A 27,988-nucleotide genomic window follows, 5' to 3' on the forward strand; every position below is an offset into this window, starting at 1 on the left:
CTTAAAACACAAAGAAAGGGGAATTGTATTAAAGGAGATTCAACCAATAACAAAAAAAAAGTCTGTTTTTCTCCTGTAGAAAAGCTGCTAGACCATATGTAGCACTGCCTTTGCACAGCTTGTATCATAACCTGATTTGAGTGCTGCAGACAGTCTTCTTACTTACGTGCCTATTTCCAAAACTTATTTCATATTGCTTAAAAATTAGAACTCCACTTCATGCTGATATAGGTGAAATTCAGAATTCCTTCCACAAAAATAAATGTATTCTTCGTACAAGGTAAACATGTGTGGGTGAAACATGGACATATTCCTATGTCTCCAATACAGATGTTTTTGTTTTCCCACTATTACCACTCTTCAAAGATACATGACCTCCCCAAAAGTATACATTCTATGCATTACAGCAAGTTTGTGACATATTCTAACTGCAGTCACCCAGCAGCCTCCAAATGCCAGACAGCTTTTATTGGAGTCTCAGCTTAATCTTTGATTACCTCATTGACTTCCCAAATACATAAAGAGACACTACTGTTCCATACCATTAATTAGCTCCATATCATTAACTTGAGACTCATAGCTACTCTGGCCTTCAGAAAAATAAAGGCGTTTCTTCATGTAGTTACAAGTCCTTGCTACATGCTGAAAAACAGTATTTCTTAAGCACAGCAGTTTCCAGTAGTGCTTAGAAGTAAAATTACACTGCACAAAATAAGCAAAAATACAGTTAGTAAAAAAGCATGGAACATAATGGTAATTTCATAAAGTAGCTATTACAGTTTATCTTTAAATCTAGATCACAGATTATGAAGTTTCTAGCATAAACAACCGAAGATGACAGTGATCAATCACTAACAGCAGTTTGACACGATAAAGGAGTCCCTTGAACTGAAAATGAATTAATACTTATTACATTTAATCATATTTAAGGCAATTCGTTCTTTAGTAGAGAGTATCACTTACTGAAGTTACTCACAAAACTAAAATTTGCTACAATATTATTGCCACTCTTGCTAGGGAACATTCAAATTTCTCTCAGAAGTAAAAAAAAAAAAAAAAAAAAAAAAAGTATTGCTCACTGTTTTTGTATTCCAGTGTGAAATACTGCAAGAGCCTGGAAGCATTTCTTGCTTTCTAGTATGCTCATGAAGAGAAAAGTTGAATGACAGTTGTATTTCACAGAATTACTAGTACAGCAATGATGCTGTTTTTATTTCAATATTTATATACAGAGCAACAGCTGATAACAGTTTCATCTGGAGAAACTGGAGGCCTTAACTCTTGAATAAAGTAAATTATGGCCAAGGAAATGTCAGCTAACCTTCTAGACTTAAGAACAAACTAAGTTATAAGGAAGGTTACATAGTTCTTGTTTGCATTTTTGGAGCCACTTCGGCAGTCTATTTAAAAGTCAGCCTTATTTGGTGCTTACAGCAGACTCCTGCACTCTTGGCCTTATCTGTTTCTGAAGAACTAACAGACACCTATCCACCACAACTATGGGATTAGCTCCAGTTGGGAGTAAATATTCCCTTCTCAGTATCAAGCAATACTTAAAATTTAGAAGCTAAGCTGTTATAATGATTAATATGTCCAACATTCCTTCTGTATCCTAGTTCACTTTCACTGGAAGCCATGGTGGTTATTTAACATCATCACTGTTCAGTGTAAACTCAAGAAAATCCTGTGTACATTGAAACACCAGTAAAACACAATTCATAACTGCAAAATTATTTTTACTTGCTACTTTAAGTCAAATATAAAGCTACTCTACAGAATATTTAATGATATTAATTGTGGTTGCTTAATGCAATTGGTTGCTCTGTACCAAGGGATTACTCTTTGCACACTGAATTTGCAATTTACATTTCCATATGGCTGAGAGATGTTTTGAAAAATAACAGCACCTGGGACATTTTTTTTTTCCCCGTGCAAATTATAAATGCATGATATGAAAGTATAAATCATCCACTATATCTAATTCAAGTTAACGATCCAATGAGAGAGTGCAATCATAAATGTTAATTTTTTTACTCTTTTAACTTTAATTTTCAACCTTTTCTATGTCAATAAAACACTTTTATCCTAAATTAATATGCAAATACAAGGTAGTATTAGAAATTATTTCAAATAAAGTGAACTCATAAGTGAAACAATTCATTTAAGCAGACATCACATGTTAGTATGTTCTCCAGATTCTGTCAGTGGTAATGACTCACACCGGGGTAGCTACTTGCTAAAGAAATCTTACTCAGTATGACTTTAAATATCTCTGAAACTACTGTCCATGAAGCAGATACTAATCAGTACTCTACAGAGCACATACCTGCAATAACTTGATTGGTTTGGTTACCTAATTCTGTAAGTGAAGTACTGATAGACAATATCTGCTTTACAGCACCTTTTTCCCACAGAAAAACTGTTAAGTTATATATTATTTTTCAATAGTGGAATCCATTTACTTGGATAAGATGGATAGAAACATAAACAATGGAAAGACAACCTTATTTTGGAATGCAGTAGAAAAGATAGCACAAACCACCCTTGTCAGCCACACTCTTTGGTATACGTTATTATATTCTTACCTGTATAGCTTGTAATCAAAAAACAATATATATTTTTTCCAATCGTGAATGCTTACAAAGGATAAGACATAGTTACTGTATTTGTATTTCTTTTGTTGTGTTATAAGTGCCTGATGTTCTGGCTACCAGAAGAACTAGACATGCATTTCTTCCTTGTTTCAAAACAACTCTAAAACTTAAGTAACATTAGAGACCTGTCCTTGGAAGATGCAACTATAGAGATAGTGTTCTATAAACACCAGGGGAAAGCAACTCAATATGCTTGATTCTTAGTTACCTATGAAAAACATTGCAGTTTATGGATACTAATTCAAAATTGTAAATAAAATACCAAAGATTAAAAGTTAAATCATGGAATCGTTAAGCATGTTTCTTTCAAAAGTCTTAACTGAGCCCTGACAGTTACAAAGAACCAGATAGAGAACATCACTCAGAGACCTAAGGAAATCCAGGACATATACAGAACTACTCTTATTAAGACCAAACAAAACACAAAAGGAGGTAGAAGGAGGAAAATGAAAGGTAATTTGCATAAACATGAATGCAATCACACATGCTGCTTTTAAAGGACAGAATTTGTTTGCTGGTATACAAGCCCTTCTTCTGAAGGGTTTAATTTTGGCTTTCCAGGATTAAAGTCAATCACTTTTTACCTCCCCAACAAAAAGATTCACTTTCAAATACATTTCTTGTTTTCACTGTTTTGTTGCAGAACAATTATTCCTTAAAAACAACATATCAGCAACTCCCTGCCCCCTTCACTTCATCCCTTCATGCAGACCCATGTAGTTGACTTTTATCTTTCTAAAAACCGAAGCAACACCCTGGTGTAGGACACTATCTCAAGGCTTCATTGATGTACTTGAGAGTAAATGCAGAGTTAATCCACTTTCTATTCATGTAATAGCGAATTCCCTTACTGCCCAATGAATAACACCACACAGATTTGATCTCTTTCTTACGTGTCATTATAGCTCTGTATTTAAAGACAATATTATATATGTTTGACCAACCAAAGTATTCACACAGGCCAAATGTACAAGATTTTTGTCTCAACAATAGGTCATGGTACACAAATTCTATGAGTGTGTATCAAAATCAAATTGGGATTATATATATCTAAACTCTACTTTCCAAACCTTAGCTCAAAGTAGAAAATCTCTTTTGGATAGCAATACGAACACTGATGAAGGTCAGATCATCTTCAGTATTCCTTGTGATACATGTTACAGTGCTGATTAAATGACTTACTAAACTTTCGTAGCCCTAAACAAAAGACAAGTTCTCTCTAGTTAAGAGAATGCCGTTATAAGATAGCAGAAGACTCAAGTAGGGTTTCTACTGTCATGTTACAAACGCTCTGTTGATTTTACCAGATCAGAACTCTCCAGATTACTATCAGTAAGAACTTTCTCACGAATGTTTTTGAACTACTAGTGTTATGAAGATAAAGTACTCCTTCTGCCTTCATTTTTAAATCCCAGTTTCAAAATAATTTCAAGATAATCGCAGGAGGCAGCTTTTATAATGTCTTTGAAGACAGACAGTGAAGAGAGCCATGGTAAATTTTAACTGAAGGGGAAAAGCTACAGCATAAATGTATCCCCTATGCACCAGAGAATCTCAGTGGTAAAGAGGTAACTGAAATTTGCCTAGGAGATGAGACAAATTTGATACCTTGGATGTGAGAATGTAAACAAGTTAAGGAAGTCAAATTTGGTGAACTCTGCTGCTCATAAAATTATTTCTGCTTTTACAGCTTGAATTTTGTTGTAATTCTGATGACCTGTCAAAGATCCCAGAAAAATAACTATTTGCATCTGAACTTGGAGAAAACAAGCTTCACAATATTATCTAAGTATAATATCAATCTGGAATGTTATAAAACAAAATAAACATGCAGAGTGTATGTAAATCAGCTTAAAATAATGGAACTTGATTTTCAGAAACACATTCTGTTGGAAGCTTTCTGTCTACTCATTTTCCATTCAGGTTTAAAACTTAAAAGGAGTCATTTGTTTCCTGAAAAGGCTAAGATCCCCTCTGATAGGTAGAACAGAAGATACAGAGCTTGAAGTGTAAAACAAAAACCCTCATCTACTGACCCAGATCTACCCTATTAATAGGTAGGAGATCATATTGCTATCATAAACACATGAACTGTTTACCCAATGTGTTTGTGATACAAATGATGCCGTTCCAGCTAAGCACTCAGTATTTCAGTATCACATAATCTTGTTGTACTTACATGGAGTAAGTATCCATTACTACTTGGAATGCTCATTTAGCCTGCTCAACTGACTGCTTAATGAGGTCTGAGAAGTAAAAGCCTTATCTGTAAAAAGCCAGTGCAAGAAGCAGCATGTGTGCATGCTTGCTTTCAAAGCATAAAGAAGTACTTGTCTACCCACAAAAATGAATTAGATTAAGAGCATTCTGAAGAGTATAAATAATGAAATATGGATACGTCTTTTTTTCTAATAATGGAAAACAACATTGTTTTTATTTGTTGAATATTTTATTCTTAGAAATTTACTTTGTTTTTCTAAGTATAATTAGGCCTTCAAAACGTCTTTTAGAAGCTGTGCATTCTCTCCCCTCCTGCCCTCTCTCTTTCCTCCCTCCCCTCCCAAATAAGTTCCTTAGGAATTCTACACAGTAATAGGTTCCCAGCAGCTTTTAATAGCTCTTTTGGAGTGTTTATGATGAGTCAGATGCATCTGTTTCAGCTCCAGAAATACAAAAATGGGACATCAGTTGCATTCACACAAGTTGTAGTGATGACTAGTATGTTAGTTAAAAGTTTAAAGGATACTGACAGCAAATATACCTCCCTTTCACTCACTACTCATTTGTAGTACCTGCAAAAGTCACTAAGCAAGCCTCTGTTATTAACTGCTACACCATTGTGGCCAAATACAAGTTAAAACAATATATTTCAATTTAGAAATGGACAAACTGGATCAGATAGAAATCCAGAATTTCCATTTAGATCACACACATTTTACCTTGTATCTTCACTGAAGCAAGTCACCAAGTCAGAGGCTCCCAGCTGCTAGCATTTGGTACCTAATACATTTCAAATTGAAACATAGATCCTACATGGCAAGAACTATGTTGACTGACTGAAGAAACTTGTTTTTCTTTTAAAAGCAGCATTCTATGGAAGTTATTTGTCAGATAACTGAAAGACACCACTTTAAGCAGAATATCTTTTACAAAGGAGTCATTTCAATTTCAATGCTTTAAACTAAGTTGATGCCCAGTGACATGTTTATTTTGCTGTTTTAGATTCACCACCAAAAAAAAAACCACCCATATTTTCAGTGTTCCTGCAATAAATAGAGCACTTAACCTTTTCTCATACATGTTGTTACCTGAAGATCCAGCATAGAGCAATTCTTACATTTGTACAAAGGTCACTAGCACTACTCAAAGTTTCCTTTTAGTTGTTGTAGGTGCACAACAAGAAACTGAGTAATTGACAGTGATTATGATGTGCGGAAAAGATCCGATTTCTATTATTCTAACTGAAATGTTTGTCCCCATTTTCTTCAGTGTGCAAGACTGGGTGTTGGCCAGAACTGACAAATTACTGTTTAATTTTGTGAAGTGTCATGATGAAGCACTCCCTCAAAAAGGAAGTATGACAAAAAGCTGTTTCCTGATTTCTGCAAACTGTGCGGTCACATTATGAAAGCATATCTAACACAAACTAGAGTCTGCTTATTAATACTTTTTCTCTCCACATGCTGACATAGTCATAAGTGAAAATACAAATAAAATACACACAAAAAACTAAAACAAGAATTTCTATGAAATCCACATCCACAGAAAAAAAGGAGAGAAGTTCTAGATCATGCTCCAGGTAACGTTGTGTTAAGAGATAATAAACAAACGGCACAAAGTTTTCTTTACAAATAACTGCCCCAGCAAAGGGCTTACAACAGCAAGATAACCTGACAATATAGCAACAGAACTCAATCTCCTAGTTAAGTGAGAAAACTCCAAGTGAACTAGCCATTCATTAACACAACTAATAGCTTTTTTTTTTTTTTTTTTAAATTAGTGTTCCAGGTTGCTCTAGTATGAAAGATCTTAGTGCTAGGCACTGCTGAGTTACTGGTTTAGAAAAGTTTTAGGACACAGACAAGAAGAAATAACACCACATACACCTGAGTACCATTATCAGTTCTCAGTAGAAGATAAATAAGAAAGCTAAATAAGTAATAATGAAAACCATGACATTATTTAATTACCTAAACACTGACAGTATCAGGTATTTCATTCTACAGTTTAACTATAGATATGAAACTAAGTAGTGAGAAAAAAGAAACAGGATTATATCCCTTCTATCTAACTGCGTAGTGTGGGGAAAAAAAAAAAAAGTGTAGATATACCAAACGTTCCTAAATCATAGAAGGGCAAAGTATAGAAAATGCTCTCCTAAGCACTGACTTTCTTTGTGCTAGTGTTTAACCAATAGTGCTGACACACTGTCATCATAAGTCTGTACTGAGGGAGCAGATGTCAAAGCACAGAAATACAAATAATATCAGGAATAGTAGGATATACGTGAACTAGGATTAACAAGCTTTGGAGAAGATGCATCAGTTTCAACAAAAGCTTCCCCATCTTCAGATGGAAGCATCTGGTATCTGAAATCCCTGCAATAAGAACATTCACCTTGACACTTGAAGGCCAAATTCCAGCATTCTGCTCAGTAGAACTGAACTTGGTATTTTTTTTTCCCCCTCCCAAACAACACTCTGCACTAAAAACATGCAGTTGCTTGTTTGTTTTTAAAAACACCATTAAATTCTAGGTGATTGCTTGTTGGTTCTTACCTACTGTCTTTTTTCTTTTTTTTGAATAAAACTATTCATTTAATACTACCCACCTGTGACGGCCTAAGATTAAAGTAATTGGTCAGGAATAAGCAAAGATTATTTCCTCTATTTCAGCCAAGTGTACAGCTGCTAACTGTTGACAATTCTTGATCCACTAATCAGACAGGATAGCAAGCTTCTTATTATGCTAGCTTATTTTAATTAGAAAAATATTTGCACGAAACTGTGAGCATTGGAGAGATTTGAGTGATCATTTATTTCTCACAGTTGGTATTAGATTAGGGAATTATAACAAGCAGTTGACAACTATCTTCTATTTTTTTTTAAAGATAAATATTATATACAGATTATGTAATATAGCAGATATTATAGCAGGAGATACTGAAATAACAGGCAGGAAAGAAAAGAAGTTTTCAAGACAGCTGTTACAGGGGAAATTAACTTTATAGCTTCAATAAAATAGTAGTCATGTTATGTATCTCTTTATTTACAAGTATGGTTTCATAGCACGCATCCCACCACTGAAATAACTGCAACAAAAATCAAGATATTTTCAGAAGTGCTATAAAATTACTTAGTGAGAGTTCCAGGTTATGGCATTTATTCAGTACCTTCCCCTTAACAGCTGCTCTTTGTAGTAATGAGATTCTTGCCGTAATGAGATTCATGAATATTAAAAAAAGCTGATTACTAAACAACCAAGGATACAGCACTGTAGATTTCCAGTCTTACTATTGATTACATCCCAGAATGACTGTATGAGGAAGTTGTTTAAAGTCCTTCACAAGCATAAGCTTACCACAGTGAAATGCTGTGATATGACAGAAAGTACAGCAACGATAACAGTCACATAGTTCCAAGCTACAGCAAATGAGAACAAATCCAAGAACAGCAGCTATTAATGCAGAAACAAAAGAAGAAAAACTGCTTACATTTAGAAGACCTCAGATATGTAAGGATCTCCAACAAGATACCACTGCCAACCCTTAAATGAGGTCTGGGAAGGGCTGGACCCTGGATCCAGCCCTTCCAGTTACTCAGGTTCATTGCATGCACCTGAGCTCCCCTGGGTTGGCTCCGCCTTCCCACCAGGTGCTCAATCACTGTTTCAGGCCATGACTTAGCATTTCCACTACACACAGCAAATACTGAAAATACGGCTTACCAGATCATCAAGCTAGAAAGTAAAAAATGAAAATCAAAAATGCCAGTATCTGTTCATGCAAAGAACAAGACAGCTAGCCAATAAAGTTCCACTGATATGCAGAAGAATTATCTGCCAGAATCCTGACTCATAAGCAGCTTGTTGGCTCTATTTAGCAGCAGAGGAATGTTTAGTTGATTAGTCCTCCTATAACAATAAATAGGACACTATTGAAGAATGTGGAAACTACTGTTGAGGATTTCAGGGAGCATGACATAATTGATATAAAACCTGAGACCAACAGTTAACAAAATGATGAATTACACAACTTAAAATAATGGCTCTGTTGTAAAAAGCACTGGGATTTGTTCTCAGTTATGTCATCATCATCCTTATCTGAACGTTTAAAATCCTTATCTGATACGGTTAATATATTTTTAACTTTAGTCTCTTCAACCATAACTGTCTATATGACTACATAAGCTGATCTAGTGACTCATCTCACTGAAAAACTGATCTCACAAAAGCTACACAGAAAATAAGTGCTGTATTCTGAAGCCTACTTTTTGCAAAGTTGTTTTTCTGCCATAAAGGAAATCTGTATGAAAGGGCATTTTGTAAAAAAAAAAAAAAACAAACAAACAAAAAACAAACAAACAAACAAACAAAAGAAACCCTAAAAGATATACTCCAAAGGAAGCACTGTAAAAGTTCCTACAGCATACTCCACTAGTCTGTTGTTTAGGTGTGCCTCAATACAAAAGATCACATGAACTCATTCTCGTCAGTTCAGAGTTCAAGCAATGTGACATCATTATTCTTTGTAACAGAGTGACTAATTTTTTTTTTCCCTGATAAGACAAAGGCAACATTGGATAACTGCTGGGTACAAGGATGCATAACCTTCCTCAGACTAAACGCACTCACAGATGATGGTTGTTTAACTAGGCACTAAACAGAAATAAGTACATTTTTCTTTTGCCATAGAAAAAATCCAAGAAGCATTGCTTTTTTATATACAATGTCTGTAAAATTCAGAGAAGCTGAGCTGTTTCAATATCTGTATATGCACAATATAAGGAAAACTATTTCAAATGCATTAGCAACTTCAATCCACATTCAAGACATGCACTGTCAGACATACTCACATCTGCCTAAATGTCTCTCAAGTCCCAACAAAGAAATGGAATCATTAAATTATCCCCTGAAGAAAGACTGGAAAACTACCAATAGCTTTCTCATTCATCTTCTGAGAAAAGGAGTGTTTCATAGTAGGTTAAAATAATGACACTTTCCATTGATTGTGAAAGGGTGTAGCAGTCAGAACAGAACAGAATTTGAGTCTACTAAGCTAACTCTTATTATTTTCCCTACACTTACAAACTCAGTGTCTTAGCACAAAATACTACCGCCACTTTCTCAGTAAGCTCTAAGTACAGATTCTTATCTGTAGATATTACCTTGGGACAAGTATTTGTTCACTAGAAATTAAGGAAAATAATAATTTTTTTAAAAATGCTACAATTAATTTCAAGAGTTAATTTAACTGGCTAATCATGGCTAATAAAATTATACAAAGATTAAGTTAATATATCACAAAGGATAAAAGGGAGACTTGAGTCATACCAACAACATTGTTTTATGAAGTAATTACAAACTTTCAAGAATATTAAGCTTTTCTACTTCTACATTAGGTTTGTTAAGTAGAGGAAAAGTAAAGAAAATAGTTAACAAAAACAGAAATGCCATTTAGAAGATGTGAACTCACACTATGAACTCATGTATGAACATAAATTTGCTTAAAATACCACTTAAGGATCCAAAAAGGATCAGAAGTGAACAATAACAATTGTCATTATATTAATTGATTTGTCTGAAAGTAATTAAATCCAAAAAAGCTCTTTTTGCTCTTTTGAAGTGCAAGTATTGCATTTTTACACTTTCCATGTAAGAATGTCCAGAGCTTTCTGCAGCTGCGCACAAGTCAATAGCCCAACTGAAATACAGCCTGCATTACTGCTTTGGTCACTTTGTTAGGCATCTTCAGTCACAAAGAAAGAGGCATTTGAACAAGATAGATACAAAATAGTAACATCACGGTTAACATGTATACAAAATAGCTTAGATTTAACAAGTTACCTTATTAAGGTTATTACACTATGCTTCTAAAATACCCAAAAGAATCCTTTGTGGCCAAAAAAAGGGCAACAGTAAGTGAAATGAAGTGTTGCTTTCACTGAATGCAACAGTCTAATTATTGCTTTCTAATTATCTTTTGTTAAGTCCTTAATCTTTACAGTGGGTTTGGGATTTTAAACGTTTCCATGTTAACGTTTTTCTTTTTTAATCTTTAAACTACCCCATATCAGACTACAGTTCTCCTTCTCCTCTGGCTCAGTTTTATAGTCATTCTCACAGCTGTTCTTCAAAATTAAGTAGCTTCCAGTACAAGACTACATATCTTGTTCAGATTAGAATAGGGACTTGGATCTCTTAAAGGAACAGACAAATAATGTTGGGAACACAAGCTGGATATTTCTGGAACTGCATGATATGTAAAATCATGGCTCTGAATAAAAACTTAAGTAAGGTGAATTTTAACCCAGATCACTTTTTCAATCCACTTAAAAGTTGCGTGAATGCTTGCTGCACATAAAAGGGAGCACTAGGAGGCGAGAAAAGTAACAGATTTAAACAAAAAGAAACAGAAGGACTAAAGCAGCACCCCCTTCATTTAACACAGATGAAAACCTTTTAAAGAGAAACAACAATTTGAATAAAACTACAACTTCCGACTAATAACTTTTCATTAAGAGGCTGTGAGAATTGCATGTAGGAAAAAGTAAATCAAAAACATAACAGTGATAACTTCTAAATGAAATAATTTACGCACATTAGCACTTCTTTTACTAGCATACACTCCCTATTCTCAGAATGCTAACACCATTTATTGATGAGGGAGCGAAAGATCAAAAGTTCTTGGAGGATTTAAAGAGACAAAATTCCACATGGAATGGTGGCAAAAGGCATTTTGCTTGTTGACAATATTGAGAAATTTCTGCGAAGGGCAAAGTTTGGATAATTGTGTAAATAACCACATATTGCACCACGTATGACTACAGATTTGTGTGTTAGAAGCAAAGTGGGGGGGGGGGGGGAAGAGAATCAGTAAATAAGAAACTAACATTTATATCAGAAACTTCATATAACATCCGGAGTTTGTGTGTTTATTTAGTTTGACTGTTTGTTTTCTCCTTTGGGATAAATTCCGCAACAACAGAAAGTATTTTTCCTCCCTTCCCTTCCCTCCCCCTCCTTTTTTTTTTTTTTTTTTTTCTTTTTTTAAAATAAGTATAATATTTAACTTTTCTTTCTTTCTTTCTTTCAAGTCATTCTGCAAAGTCATTCTGTGCAATTTTTTCATAGGTATATTGTTTCCAGAAAACAATAAAACAATAATAGGGCATGAATGCAAATCCCCCCCCCCCCAATTTCCTTAAAACCTAAAAGAAAATAATCACCTGGAAAAGAGAATCTTTGTTGTGGTCTAGAATTGTAGGAAAAATGATCAAAATATAGAAAACAAAAAAAGTAGAATTCACCTAAATCAGTTAACTGCTTCAAAAAGGGAAAAATGCTTCTGATTAAATACAACAACAGCAACAAAAACAAACAAACAAAAGCAAAGACCGAAAAAAAACCCCACAACACTTTAGAAAGCACAAACCTAAAAAATTGATTTTTGGTATTTTTGGTGAGCCTGGCCTGGAGCAAATCACTAAAGGCTTGTTTAGATTAAAAACAGTATTCTGCTATTTTCTAATTTACCTAAGTTACTTTAATGAATAAAGTGCCTTGACATATGTTGACTCTGTACCTTCAGTGTATGTATCTCATACCAATACCTCATCAGCTTCAGTGCTTTAGGCTTTAAATTAGAGCTAGGCATACTAAGTAAAGGTCAACTGTAGGTCTTCTGTGAAAGCAGAGATCATTACATTGTTAACATATTAAACATAATTATTTTTTTTTTAACAATAGGTGGGAAGCTGTTAGCTTCCTCTTCCTATAAATAGCTACAGACAAAACTTGTAAGCTTACTCAGAACATAAAAATATAAAGCCTAATCAATGGGCTGTTTTGCAGCTGTGTCATGGCTACAAAAAAAATGTAACCATAGAATCTTCTTGAAACAGCTGTGAAGATGCCTAATTTGTAATCCTGATTCACTTATGTAAATGTTCATAATTAGCTGTTTTAATTAACATTTGTGACACTGTTCATGATCGCAACATAAAACATCGCTGTTTTAATGGTCAATTAAGATGAGAGATAAGATAATCCAGGAGGGCAGGTGAGACAATCTGAGGACAGTCTACAGCATTACAGTAGTGGAAGGATTGTGGTAAGTTAATTGTAGTAGAGTGGTTGTGCTCATGATGTAGAATTTTTGGATGACAAGATGTGATATGTATCCCTGGTTGACTTAGCAGCATGTTTTCTTTCTGTGGTTAAGTTAAATACCATATATATTCTCTTGTAGTAGTATGCAGAATAATTTCTATATAAAGAAAAAATTAAAAATACTGCCTTCTACAACCACCCAGTTAGATGGTTAAGACAAATATTTCAAGTTTGTTAATGTACTTCTTCAATACTAGAAACCTAAAGAACAGAATATTTCTCAAGGATTGAAACCTAAGTAGCTGGTTTAGTCACAAGTTGACTTCAATTGTCTTAGAATTGCTTCTCCAGAAGCCTAGCCTTCACTGATAGATGGAAATTCTGTCACGGGATTTATAAAATCTCATATATATATATATATATATATTTTTTTTTTTCCCCAGATATTTTTGGAGTACATAGCTTCTGGAAACTTGCATAGTTGTATTTTTTTACTATGTTTAGATGGAGGATGTTAGAATGTTAAGTTTTTAGATTGCTGTATCAGCCAGTCTTGAAAAGCCTATTCTGTTCAAATTCACATATAAAACAATACATGTTTGAGTGACATACCTATCAGTCTATGACCATTTTATTGTAAGGTAACTGTCTTATTTGTTGCAGTTATGTGTTTGATTGAGATTACACTAGAAACCAAGAGGAGAAATGCATCTACATAGCAGGAACCTTCTGTGGCTACACATTTTTACTATTTTAAAGTGAATTTTTCTAAACATAGAGTTATAAAATTTCTGAGATATGAAGCCAAGTTAAGAACATCTTGTACAACTTTTTTTCACCCTCAGGCCATACCTAAGTTGCTCTCGGAGATGGGCCAAAACACCACAGTGCAAACTGGTTGCCAAAATAATCTGAGGTTTGTTTGGTTGCCTTAAGCAGTTGTGGTTTTTTGCTTTTTTGGGGGGAGGGAAGGAGGCGGGTGGGGAGGGAGAAGTGAGGGACTCTTTCATTTTAATTTCCTAATTGAGATAGTTGCATGGTATCACCTCACTTTTTGCTTAAAATTGCCTGCAGAATTTATATGCTCATAGGTTGTTGGTTCATGTGTAGAAGATGCTTTTTTCATTCTCAAATCTGAGTGGGGGTTGGGGTGGAGTAGAAATAGGAATACTAACATTTTTAAGTATAGCTAAAAAATTGTTATTAATACAAGAAATGCCAGATAGCTCCACAAATCTCAGGTATGCTTTAACCATGTGTGTCAGTACATGTGTATGGAGACAGAGAAGGGAGAAATTTACAGGTCTGGCTTGCACACTGAACATGAAAAGGCTTGCTGTGGAAGATGTGCAAAACTGGGAACATCTTCTAGAAGATAATAAAATGATAGATTCATATATAAATCTGGACTCTAAAGATTTTTAGATTGCCCTTGTCCTCTCATGACAGACTATGACTGTTTCTATGGCTGTTTTCCTGCTAACTTAAACATATGCTCAGCTATGCCAACTCAAAAAGCCTATTTTTCTCTCTTTTGTGTAACAATTATATTGATACAGGGACATACATGAGATCCAGACAAAGGGATTTTGGTTTTTTTTTACATAAACTTCAGGCAGTTTATTTTGATATTACGAACCACGAACATAGGCAGAAAGCTCAGAATTTGGGGACTAGACTTCCCAAATGCAATGGGTAAACAAAAGGCTTTCATCTATGGTAACTCAATTTTAGCCAACATGCCACAGTTACACTGTGCACCCAGGGCCCTAAAACAAAATGCAAAAGAACGTGTTTCAGTCAGAGACACCTTATGAAAAACCCTGCGTGCAGCACTGATATTCCAATGTGTGAGGTCTTTCCTGCTCCCAGCACTTTGAGGGAAAACTAAGCCAAGTGCCTTCACAATAAACCCACCCAACTCACTAGCTCTGTACTATCTGGCCCTATACCAGCTTTTCTTACTCTTCATCTTTCCAACTGGAGCTCCTACTCGCAGGCGGCACCCCTACGACGCCATTTCCGGCCTCGCGCCCGCACGCTCACAGTTCATGCGCACTACGTCAGCGCATGCGCAATAGCGGTCATCTGTCTGCGCGCATGCCTAGAGACGCTCCGCGTCTTAGGCGGTTGATTGGGAGTAGGCGTCTCGAGTACCACCAGGAACTGCTTTAGCCGCCATGGGGAGACGCCCCGTTGTGGGTGCCGACTCTATGGGGCCGTGAGGATTCAGCCCTGACGAAAAAGGGGCCTTGTGCCGAGCGCGGAGCCGCCGGTAGGATGGAAGATCAGGCAGCTCCGGGCTCTGGGGGCGGCGACGAGCCCCCGGGCCCTAGCAAGATGAACGCGAAACGGAGCGGGCGCTCCTCGGAAGAGGAGACCCGGAATAAGACGAAGTTGGTGAGTGAGCATTGGGGTGGGGGTGGGGGAAGCCTGGGGCGGAGGGGCACGCGGCCGGGCTGGGGGGAGGCTGTTTTTTTGTTTTTTTGTTTGTTTTGTTGTTGTTTTTTTTTTTTTTAAGGAAGGGTTCAATAATAATCTGTGATGTTTTTTGGGTACTCCTTGCTCTTGGGCTGGTGGTAACAGGAGGAAACGACGTGCGGGGGGTGCGCGGTGCTGGGAGGTGCCGGCTGGGAGGGGCGCGGCGCAGCGCTGGGCCGGGCGGCTGCGGCACCTGTTGCCGTAACCCGGGCCGAGCAGCTCGGCGCTGTGAGCGTGCGCTGTGCTGTGCGGGAAGTGGGAGCTGTGATGCAAGCGGTGTGCTTCACGAGTGAGCCCCTGAGTTAGTGTGAAAATAGCCTAAAGCGTTATGTGCGTGGCAGGGAGATAAGGGGGTGTGTGTGAAGATGCTGGAGTTTTTCTGGTTTCTTTGTAAGGAGCAGGTAAACTTTTGATTGCGTGAGTCCTCCTTAGGCCCGTGCTGTTTGTTAATTACAACTGCTTTTTGGTCTTAAGCAGTGTATTTCTTACAAACCCGGTGACATGCATAGGTACGTTTCAAAGCCATCAGTCCTGTGCTGTATCTCAAATTATAAATGGAGGAGTTGCAAGAGAGGTTAATTATATTGGCATTTACTTTGCTTACTCCAGTTACTTATGTTTATTTGGTTTAACTTTGAATTCATTTTACCCTCGTATTCTGACTACCTTTCCAGAGAAGCAGCAGAGGGGTTAATTAAAACTTGGCTGAGACTTCACATTGATTAGAGCATTAATTACAAAGTTTTGGTATAACTTGTGCAAGCTTTTTCACAGGTAATAGTAAAACTAAGTTAATATTTATTTGCTCCCACCTTGGATTCCTCTCATTAAGAGTAATGCAAAGGAGCCTTTGCAAATCAGCTGGAAACCCGTTTTTCTTGATGAAAACTAACTTGAAATGCACATGGGGAAGATGTTTAATTCATGTTGTGTGGGGCATCACAAATGCACTGAAAGTGACAATCGTTTAAAAGGAAGACAAGATGCTGAATAACTTGAACTTTGCTTGTATTGAAGGCAACCATGTATATATTAACACAGCATAAACAAATACTGTGGTTTATTTTGTTTTCTGGTGCTATTGGAAACAAAGTGTCACTTCCTTGCACAGGATACATAGTAACAAAGTTCTTATTCTTAAAGTAACTAGCAGAACTGCTTGTAGACGCCTCGGAGGGAAGAGATTTTAAAAAATAGTCTTGTTCGTAGTTTTTGGATGCAGGAGGCTCCTTTAATTTGAGGGAAAAATTTGGACATAAATTTTCTGTTGCAGAGGAAAGGACTTTATCCAAATTAAAATCCAAAATGTTATAAACTTATGTGAGATGAGCTCAAAATTGGATTGAGCAGGCCAGCTGTTGTGTGCTCTCTTCAGTTACTCAGAGTCAGTAGGGTTGAATTTTTTTGCTGCACTTAGTGGGACAAATATATTCCCTTAGTACTTCAGTTTGTATGCAGACATGCTTTTGGTTTTTGAGGAGATAATTACACGCTGGCAACAACATGAATGTGAATGGTAGTACCTTCCTTGAACTCAGGGCAGATCTGTCTTTCAGAAGGTCAAGTGACTTGCTTCTGATGGTATAATTGGGTGGATGTATTGAATGGGGGAGGAGATGTCTTATTTTGGATATGATGTATGCAAACTCTGGATAAAGCTATAATGAAGTGGGATGTACCTTTGAGGAAAGATAAGGATGGAATTAAAGTGTATTTGAAGTTGAGGAATGTGAGCAGACAGATTCATTACTTCATGGTATCAGTTTATAAGGGAGGAACAAGACAAGCCAGGGAAAGGCATCATTCGTTATATAGAAGAGTAATCTTTTATAAATTTTGCGTTTTTAAACACTGAATAAGGAATTGATTTTGCTGAGGCTAGCAATTCCTTTTGGCTATTGGAGAGCTATCTTGCATGTACTTATCTTTACTGTGCAAACAAGACAGAGGGGTAGTTGAGACTTCTGTAAGAAAATCTATGCTTCATGTACAAGTATTAAATTGTCACTGAGTTTGTAAATGAAACATAAATTTTGGTATGGAAATTTCCTTGGTTTAGCTTCACAGCTTATAATTTACAAAGTTTCAGTAGAGTTACATAGATGAATCAACCTGTAGGTTGTTGGTTAATGTTTGGAACTGTATGACATACTTAGAGGTGTGCCTCTTTTCAATAATCTCAAATATAAAGTGGCATACTGAAAGGGACTTTGTGGGACAGGGTAGCTACGTATAGCAGCAGATTTATTTTCAGTGTCTGGCATCAGGCCTTTGGAAGAAGGATGAGGGGGAATGATCTTTATGTGGAATGTCATAAAGTTCAACAAGGCCAGGTATAAATTCACATGGGTTGGGGCACAAATACAGACTGAGTGGAGAATGGATTGAGATTAACTCTGAGGAGAAATGTCTGGGGATGAAAAGCTCAGTGTGAGCCAGCAGCAGTATGTGCTTGCAGCCTGGAAAGCCAGCTGTATCTTGGGCTGTATTAAAGGAAGCGTGGGCAGCAGGTTGAGGCAGGTAGCTCTTATTCCTCTGGTAGAGGATGCTCAGAGGGCTGGAGCACTTCTCCTATGGATTCAGGTAGAGAGAGTAGGGGTTATTCAGTCCCAGAGAAGGCTCTAGGGAGAACTTTCAGTATCTGAAGAGGGCTTGCAGGAAAGCTAGAGAGGGATCCTTTATCAGGCTATTGATAGGAGAAGGATTAATGTCTTTAACTGAAATAGGAATGGTTCAGGTTTGACATTGGGAAGGAAATATTTACTCAGAGGGTGGTGAAGCACTGGCACAGGCTGCCCAGAGAAGCTGTGGATCCATAGAACTGTTCAAGGCCAGCTTCAGTGGGGCTTTTGGTAACCAGATCTAGTGAGAGCTGACCCTGCCTATGGCAGGGGGTTAGAAATAGGTGATCATTAAGGTCCCTTCCATCCCAAACAGTTCTGTGAAACTTTTTTTTTTCTGTAAAACAGCTAAATTGATACATGTTCTCACATACAATCAAAGTTGAGCTGCATTAAAACTCCTAACTTTTTTTTTTTTTTCAGATCTGGGTTATTTTGAGAGTCATGTAAGTCTAATATAACCTTTTGGACTTGACAGAACTGCAGAGTGACAATTTAGCTCTAGTTTTTGTACTAGTAGTGTGTGTGAATTGGAGTAATTTTTATGAAAATCTTGTGTTCCAGGCAACATCACTACTGGAAGGACTCTGGTTTAATCTTTTTTCCACATCATTTTGTGCTAATGCAAGGACTGGAGGTGGGAATGAGTGCCTAGTGTTTCTGCCACTATTTTCGTTTATAATGGAATGGGCAGGAAAAAATGAAATTGTTTTAACAAACAATCATCTGATCTCATGTCAGCCCTAGCATGAGACGACAGCGAACAGCTACATATTTACCTTGGTTTGGCAACAGGCTTGTTTTGCCCACTTAAGAGTATGCCTGCTATACTAGTGGAAACACACTAGATTAAGTTGTCTCAGCAATTTCTGACTTCTGGGTTTTAGTCCTTAGCTTGGATATTGTTTGTGTCTAACACTAAAATAAGTATGTAGTAATGGTAAAAGAATTATTTAGGCTTTTTGGCTGTGTAGGAAACAAGTGCATGCTTGAAAGTGTTGGGTCTGTTTGGATGTGGTTGTCATAGTTTAGCTGAACCCAAATATGTTTCAAGTCTTTCCAAGACTTTTCAAATTTTTTAATATGAGGAGCTGAAGCCAGGCTTTTTACAGAAGTTCATATAATGAGAATGATAGGCAGTGGAAAAGTGAAGCAGTTCTGACTGGGTATAAGGGAAAAATGGTGATTAAGCTTTGGAACTGATTGATCAGAAGTACTGTGTATCTTAGTCATTAGAAGCGTTTGAGACCTGGAAACATGGACAAAGCTTTTAGCAGCCTGGTTTGTGTTCTGTGTTGACTCAGCTTTTTGAGCAGGAGTTAAGGCTGGACACCTGAGATATTTTCAGATGTCTGTGATGATATGAATCAGTGCTTGAAAAGACGACGTTAGAACAGGATATGTGGTGCTTCCTGACTATTTGAATGTTGCCTAGCTAGAAGTTCACATGGTCAATATTTTTTGTCTGAGTCAAGGTTTTATAGTATATCCTGTTGATTTTCTATTAGCATAAATAGAAGTATTTCTGTGTGTGTAGTGGCCAGTGCCACACTGAAAGCATGCTTCACTACTCCAAGTTAACTTCATCTTTGTGAGGTAGTTGAACAGTGATTAAAAACTGCACTTAGCAACAACCTTAGTTCTCACAAAGGGTTGTGGTATGAGTATGGCACTGTCTTTAAAAGTAGATTGAGAGAAAGAGCTTGTAAAATGGGGTAAAAAATGTTAGGGGTAGGAGAGAGATTACTTAGTTGGAATGCAAGTAAATGCGATGATGTGGATTTGATGATTCATCCCACAAGGAGCAACTCATACTTGAGTTTAAAAACAGAAATTGTTTATGCTTCATACTGAAGCATTTTAAACTCTTTGAGCTCTAAAATCAATCAAAAACTGAGAATCCAAGAATCTGACTAATGTGCCATCAACTAATGTCCAACAGTGGAATAAAGGCTTTTATCTGTTAGCTTATATACAGAATTAAACTGACTATGCTTGCCTGATAGGTTTCTGTGCTGCTCCACCCATGTTTGGGCAGGAATGCTTTAAGTGAGCTGTCAATAGTGTTGAGTGCTCAGACAGTGTTTTACAGAACCTACATGACGTGACCTTGTTTAACTCAGGCTGTTGGGTCTCACTCTTCTGTGGAGAGAGAATATGTTCTTTACAGATGACTCCTTTAGATGTTTGTATTCTGCATACATGAGCTATGAGTCAGGGTAAGCAGATTTTAGCGAATGAATAAAATACATTTGAGATCATAGTGTGTCTCAGTAAAATCAGTGAATGCCTCAAAGGATTCTTGCTTCACACAACTGAAATTACGGTGCAACCATTACTGCTGGGTGGTATTGATGTCTTAAGAAAACTCACTTATTGCAGGAAAAGATACTGATTTGGCAGTAATTCTAATATGGAGCAGGACATAGTGCTGACTAGCTTTAGCTTTTAATGTGAGTTGATATTGACACTGTTTAAATGAGGTGATAGAGTGATAAGACTATCTGCTTGTGGTAATTGAACTTCCTGAACTACTACTTGTAAGACAAAACTGTAGAGATATTCTGGATGATACAGGAAGCTTTGCAAACAAAGCAGATTCCACAGAGGCAATGTGGAAGAGATTTACAGAGAACAGTATGCATATCAAATAGGGGAGGTGTTTTCTAAGCTTTAGAGGACAAAATTTTGTTTTTATGTTACAAATAGCCTGTAAAACATTAATGATTGTTGATGACACAGGAGAAGGAAAAGATTAAAATTAATTATCTTGTGGGCTACAAGGAGTCTTCATGGTTTTTTTAATCAACTGCATTTACTTAGAAGTAAACAGAATTGGCTAATAAAATTCCTGTGATTCTTTAATTGCTACCTATACCTAGGGACAAAATAGAAGATGTCTGTTGCTGAAGCTACTGTTGGTTGTTCATCAGTTTACTTGTTTAACTTTAAAACCACAAGAAATTAGGATATGACTAAAATCATATATTTTTTACATAGTTCTTACAGCATGTGCATCCTGCTTATTTTATCATTTAATAACTTTATTTTATTTTGGAGGAAATAAGCTCATCACTACAACTTCTCATAATGGGAGAGCAGGTAATATTTAGTTGGAAAGTTGGAAGTCTTTCCTTGTTGTTTGTTTAGCATTTATGAAGTTGCAGGTAGACAAAGCTAATTTGGACCAACTTCAAATTGCATGTTATTTCTTGTATCAAACTGAAATTTTCATTATGAATGAAATAGTTTTGTTTTTTTTTTTTCCGATGGTATTGAAGGAGAGACCATCTCTAGAGCTCCTGCTTTCATGTATAATTTTCTAATAGTAAATAAACTAAATCTTGCTGGACTAAAGTAGTGATAAATTAGTAAAGCTTTATAGCTGATAATCCATTGTATGGAGGAAAGAGGTTACAAAGAAATGCTGAAGCAGTCACTTATTTTTTGGTGAGTGTCCTGAAGGAATATGTAGCCAACATTTGTGACTTTAAATATATTGTGTACTGTTAGGCTTAAAGTGTTAAAAATGGCCTTAAAAATAGTTCTTAGAAGACAAAGAAGAGGAGGCTATCAGCTTTACTTGGGCAACGGCGTTGGCCTAGTCTGCGTGCCCACCTCAATGCTTTGATGACTTTTGTGTGGCAGGAGGACTAATGAGATCAAGAGACAGATCCAGTAACAAAAATCTCATTTATTTCCTTTCTTCTTTGATTGTTTACTGGAACTCCTAAGTTCATTTGTTTCCACTATTAGATATGATTATGATTGCTTTTCAGCCATCTAGTGATAACTGTTTAATTGGACATGGAGTGAAAGCAGGATATTAAATGCACATAAACAGATCTGAAATTTACAATAGCAATTAAATGATGTTGTAATACACATCGTGAGGTAGTCCACAAACTCATGTGATTTGTTCAAAGAGAGAAATACCTTGCAAGTTTATTTCATGAACAAGCAAGCCCATCCGGAAAATGTTACAGGATTTGATAGAGCCACAAGAAGTATTGGGCTCAACTGGGTGTGGTAACATTTGGCATTATGGTGCAGTGCATGTGTAATATTACCACACCTTTCCTGTTACATGAAACAGAGGTGTTCCTACTACTTACTAATATGTGAATGTTCTTTTTGTGTAAATGAGACACTTTTTTTTTTTTTGGCTTCAGATTTCACTCTTTGCAGGAGAGTGAGGGAACAGAAAGTTCAGGGTAATGCTTATTACAAATGGCATTCTTCCTTCTAAGATTCACTGCTTGGTGCTTTCATCAGTGTTCAATGATTGGAGACAAGATGGTGTTAGAGGAAGTAGTAGGTCTCCTGAGTCTGATGTGTCTTTCAGAACAGTTAAGTGTGCTTAAACCTGTTCTGAAGATGTAGAATGTAACTGTAAAATCTCACTAGCTGATTTAAAAAAATAAAAATAAAATGAAGGGAATCCTGCCTTCTGTTCCTCAGGGTGATTTTTTTTCTTCAACAGTTGTACTTCACATTTCCTCTGCAATTAGGACAGGAGTAGAAGTTGTGTCTCTACAACAACAACAAAACACAACTAAGTAACATACTTAATTCTCCTTTTTACGTGAGAATAAAGTGAGAGAACTTGAGGAAAGTGGAACTATCAAAGCAGTGTTGTCTCTTAGTCTAGAACAAATTTCTAAATAAAATTACTAAATTTGAAACAGTAGAGAATTAATACTGCAAAATGCGAAGACTTGGGGCTCTGGGACTGGAGGCATACAAGCAAGGGAGCAGCAGTTGTAATTTTGAGTTATGTAGGCCAGTGGAGTTACAATAAATAGGTGCAGGTGGATATAGATTGAGCCTTGAAGGTTCATTCTTTCCTGTTTCTTTCTTCAGGGTTTAGCTAATTAATTGCTAATCACTTTGTCCTATGTGGGACTGCATTTACAAACCACATCATAATGAATATTTAAGCATAAAAATGAGAAGAAATGACCGGAGACCTTAAACATTCCCAATGATACCTCTTGATGGCACCTCTGTGCCACAGCTTATTGGTTACACATTTATAACCAACTGTGTACATTTCAGGGATGATTGTTGAAAGGGAAAAATAAGTACTTTGGTCAGGAGAAATGTTAGGTGTACAGTCTTTCATTTAGTAGTATGGTGAGAACTACTAATGCTTATTAGAATATTGGCATTCAAAGATGTCTGTGGTTTTTGTTCCTCACAAAGCTATGTTCATGAGGGAAAAAAAGCAAGCACTAGGTTCACTAGATACATGTAGTTACCTGTATAATATAGTTTACTGCTTTTGTTACATTTTGGTTCTTCAGATTGTGCTGTGATTTACTTTCATTTCTGTAGGATTTAAGTAACTTCTAAAATAACTGTGGCTTCATAATAGATCTGTGCTGGAATATTTGCATTCAATTATGTGTGAGGAGATGAAAATTTGACAGATATTAGTATTTCAGACAGTTACATGCAGCGTTCCAGATGTGTTAGAGTAGGTAAGTATTTGCATAAGAGAGCATATTGAACTGCAATGGTTGCAGCAGTGTAAAAGCAGAAAATCATTAGATCCTATTTCTTAATGTACTCAAATAGCTAAGCTAAGCATATGTATTGATGCCACATGTATTTAGTTTTTGGCCCACACATCCAAATACCAATGCATTTATAGTAGACCCAAATAACTTCATGTTCAAGTCTAATAATTTTGATACTGCATCCTTGAATGGTTTTTGTTGAAGATCAATGTTTACGGGGAAAAAAAAAGGAATTTAGGCAGTTGAGTGTCAGTTACATTTCATGTTTTCCTTGGTAAGAGAGCTTACTTCATAAACTACACCTCCAAAGCTTCGTTTACTAAAAACTTGGTACATTAGAAGTGTATTCAAATAATTTCCAAAATCCCCAAATCCTTTCAGATGCATATACAACTTTTTGTACTGTATTTTGTGCTTGGTAGAGGGAATAAAAAGAAGAATTCCAGACAGAATTTATTAGAGAGTTGTCTGTTGAAATTGTTATTGTGCTGGTATTGTGCAGGATTGCTTGTCAGTATCAGCATATTCTTCTTATTGCACCTAGATTTAGGTTTGGAAGAAAATTTATTTCCTTTTTTTTTCCCTATGAGAGCAGACTGAAATCACTTGATCACTTAGTCACTGAATCAACTTCTGGAACTGCATTACAAGTGAATGCAGTGTAGCACTAAAGGTACTAGTGTGGTAGATGGATTGTTTGAATGCTGATGGTACTGGCAGTATTTGTTGATTTTTCTGCTGGCAGTGCTTGTCAGTACCATATTAGGCCCTGCATCTCTGCTAGCTACTTGTTTTTCAAAAAACACAATTGTTTGACTTCTGAACTCCTTTATTTTTTTTAGCTTAGGGAACTTTTTTAAAAAAAAGGCAGAGTTATTTTGAGGCACATTTGAAGTAACGTTTTGGAACACTTGTTCTGATATAGTTTTTCCAAAATCTTGACTTATTAAGTGCAAACTTGATCTCAATTTGATGCTTGCATACAAGCTATTGATTAAGCTTTTTCATTTCAGTGTAGCAAAGATATTTTGCTAGATAGCAATACTTGGTGTGCATCAAATTGGCTCTACGTATTCCTTTCTTTTTCTGGCCTATTCTGTGTGCAAGAAGCTGTTCTGTTCAGATATGTTATGGAACATCTCAGACTGTGTAAAAGCTATTATAAAGCTAATGAGTTTAGCCAATTCAGTGCAGCAAAAATAAGCTGCCACCTTTATATCTATTTTTAAGAACTGGGAATAACTTTTTTTATTGTGAGGTTGAACCTCACTCTTAGTCAAGACTTTTTACCCTTTTCAGTGCATGCAGCTCTTTTAACTACTACTATATGCTTTGAACCTTGGAGTGATCCTTTGTTGAATTAGATTTTTCTTTTAAGATGAGCAGCGTGTGGTTAACTTTAAAAATGAGAGTTCTTTTTAAGTCATTGAGTTACTGTGCTTTGGTTTGAGAAAATTCTCTAGTACTTACGCACAAGTCTGTGTTGTTCATTCCTGTATGCTTGTTTTCCAATTGGCAGTGCCCAAAAGTATAGCCTAGTAGAAGTGGTGGGCTGAGTTTGTATGTACTTTGTGTCTTGCAGAGATAGTTTGGTGACGATTTTTAACTGAAGGTGATTATAGCTCTGGAACACCTCTTGCTCTTGTGGGTAGAACAGATAGTGAAGTAAATGTCACAGTTTACTTGAAATTTCCTTTGTTACTATTTGAGGAGATGGCTAAACAGGTAAAAAAATAGCTGTTGGGAGGAAATTTATTTAATTAACAATAGAGCAGAAGACAGGTAGTAAGTTGCAAAAGTTGACAGTGCCCTGTGCAGTGGAGGATTCAAGGACATACTGGGAAGTTTCTTAAAAATGAAGTATTTTCATTTTGGTAAACTTTCAGAAGGGGGGGGTATGTTTTTATTGTTTAAAAGTTAAACAAACTACCAAAATACTACAGAACCCAACCAGCAAAATCAAAGCCTTCAAAGGAACTACTAGCAGTATTTGATCTCTTCATGAATATGTTGTTGGTAAAGTCACTTTTTTTCCCCCCCACTAGTAATAAACTTGATATAATGCAAAAAAACTTGGACAAATGCTGTGGCAATGGAGTCTGGCTTTTCCTCAAAGAATACAAATTGTAGGTCCAGAAATACCAGCGCACATGGACTACAGTGCAGCTTAGTAATCAGAGCAGCTGCTTAAACTGAATTTACAGCTGCTGTGATATACACAAGGGCTTTCTCCTCCTTTTCCCATTCTTTCCTGTTTATAGCAGCTTCCTGGGCAAGTTCTTTGTCCTATGGGCAAGAAGGAAATGAAGCAGGATGTGAATAGAGAGGAATTACATTGTATATAGTAATGAGAAAGCCAGTAGTATCATTTGACGTGGGTTCGGTTGGGAATTCCTGTTTAAAAAGGAGCAGGAATTCAGGATTCAGGTGCTTGTAATGGACTATGAGGAATGTGAAGTGTTGTTAAAGGAGGAAGTAAGCAAGAAGTGTTGTATTATCATAATGCTGTAATATTTTATGTGCTTAAATTACCCATGAATAGTTACATACTATTAACTTTTTACCGTGAATTTGTGAAACAATTGTTTTTAAATGTTAACTGATGGGATTACTGCTTATCTCAAGTTATTCAGGAATTAGCTTGAATCTCAGAGCACTGTAAACTAACGTTAATGGAGTTGGGAAGCCTATCTTATGTGCCCAGGCTTTTTCTGAAGTTCAAATATGAACGCATAGGTTAGGAATTAAAAAGGTCAGAGTTAAATAGTAATCAGTTTACAGATGGAACTTCATCAAAGCATACTGATGTACTTCCACCTCTGTTATTTGGGAATGGTTCTACTGTGCTGTAAATAAATTAGACAATGAAAGTGCAACTGTACATGAAAATCAGAGAATGACATTTCTGAGGACCAGTGTACAATATGATTACTATGCCTCAGTTTTCTTTTCCCTCCTATTTGAGAGCAATGCTGAGGCATTCAGTGCTCCAGCTCAATTTTTAAGCTTTCTACCCCTCTGCTGTTAATCACAGAGCTTGGTGACCTTCTGACTTCCACGTGAAAGTTCTGTCCTCTTTTCCTGGTATTGCTCACTTCTGAATGGTCAGTCTCCTTTTGGATGTGGGAAGAAAGTACAGTAATTGATGTCTTCAGCAAGCTAGGAAAGGATTAATCTCCTTTCATCTTGTAGTGCTGTGGCGGTTTTATAGGTGGCTGAAAGAAGAATGCTGGAGGACTGATTGTGAAAACTGTGATACCTTAAACTACTTCTTGGGGAGGAAAACTTTTGGTTTCTGTTCTTACATGAGACCAAAAGTGGTAGTTAAAAGACAGTGTGATTTCATTGTTAGTGTAAGAGACTGTCAATCTGTGTGTCAGTGTGATTCTGCAGGCACATAACTGCTTTGCTTCTGCCTCCAGCTAGTATCACTTGGACCTGTTAAATGTGATGCTTATCTTGAGTAGCTACAGGCAGTGCTGTAGCTTGTGTACTGTAAGGAGTTTGGAGAAGTGAGCTGGAGATGTCTAGGGGGAAAAAGGGTGTGAGGTATCTTGCTTTCATATTCAGTATTTTGCCCAGAGGAGTTTGAGTGACACATGCAATATAAATGTAGAGATGGAGTAGATTATCTGCTGGAAGTTCTGGGAGAGATTGACAGTGTTTAAATGAAAGGTGGGAAAAGGTATTTTTGGTAGAAATGACAGCTGAAACATACTCTGAGTTCCTGAACTTAGTGCTTACGTAGCTGTCTCTGAAATCATGGTTGGATATTTTTCCTCTTGGCGGTCTCGCTGAATAATCTTCATTTTAGAAAGTCTGATCAGACTAGGGACATCTTATTTTTAATTTCAATATTGGAGTATTTTACTTCTGACTCATACTAAATTTACGCATTGATAATATGTAAGAGGTGTAGCTGGAAGGAACATGTTTGAGATGCAGTTAGAAAGGTAGGAGACAGGCGTTAGCATCAGGAGTAGTAAGAGAAAAATATTTTAGCTGTGTGTCCGGATCTGACTGGGAAGGAGTAGTGTTTGTTTTTTTTTTTAAGCACTCCATATGCTGCTGTGTTTTTGATAAGTGACCAAAACAGTTTATATAATGCACCAGTGTTTTAGCTTTGGCTAATTAGTGCTTTTACAGTGTCAAGGATCCTTTTCTTGTTTCTTACAACTTCCCAGTAAGCTGGGAATGGGTGGAGGCTGAGAGGGGACACAGCCAGCACAGCTAACCTACTCTCACCAAGGAAGTATTCCATGCTGTGTTATATCGTACTCAGCCATGAAACTGGTTGGGAATTTTGTTGAAGTAGCAGTTGCTTAGAGTCTATCTGGATATTGGTCTGAATGTGGTGAGTTGCATCTTTTGTATCCATTGG

The 27,988-nt window shown here is 36.6% G+C and overlaps 1 protein-coding gene and 1 long non-coding RNA gene across 4 annotated transcripts in view; one reads left to right on the forward strand and one right to left on the reverse strand.

Moving 5' to 3' along the window:
* Positions 1–15,036, reverse strand: part of LOC116229665 (uncharacterized) — a 46,136-nt gene extending 31,100 nt beyond the window's left edge. The window contains exon 1 of the long non-coding RNA XR_004167055.2: positions 14,949–15,036. This is a non-coding gene — a long non-coding RNA (uncharacterized LOC116229665). The remainder of the gene's footprint in view (positions 1–14,948) is intronic.
* Positions 15,037–15,096: 60 nt separating this feature from the next.
* The window catches only part of DIAPH2 (diaphanous related formin 2), a 157,116-nt gene continuing 144,224 nt past the window's right edge, over positions 15,097–27,988 (forward strand). For all 3 annotated transcript variants that reach the window (XM_090150285.1, XM_090150286.1, XM_090150287.1), the window contains exon 1: positions 15,097–15,383. In XM_090150285.1, coding sequence (XP_090006411.1) covers positions 15,264–15,383 — 120 coding nt within the window. In that variant the 5' untranslated portion in view covers positions 15,097–15,263. The remainder of the gene's footprint in view (positions 15,384–27,988) is intronic.

This window comes from Phasianus colchicus, chromosome 14 (genome assembly GCF_987193195.1).
Source record: "Phasianus colchicus chromosome 14, bPhaCol1.hap1.1, whole genome shotgun sequence".
Taxonomy (NCBI): Eukaryota; Metazoa; Chordata; class Aves; order Galliformes; family Phasianidae; genus Phasianus; species Phasianus colchicus.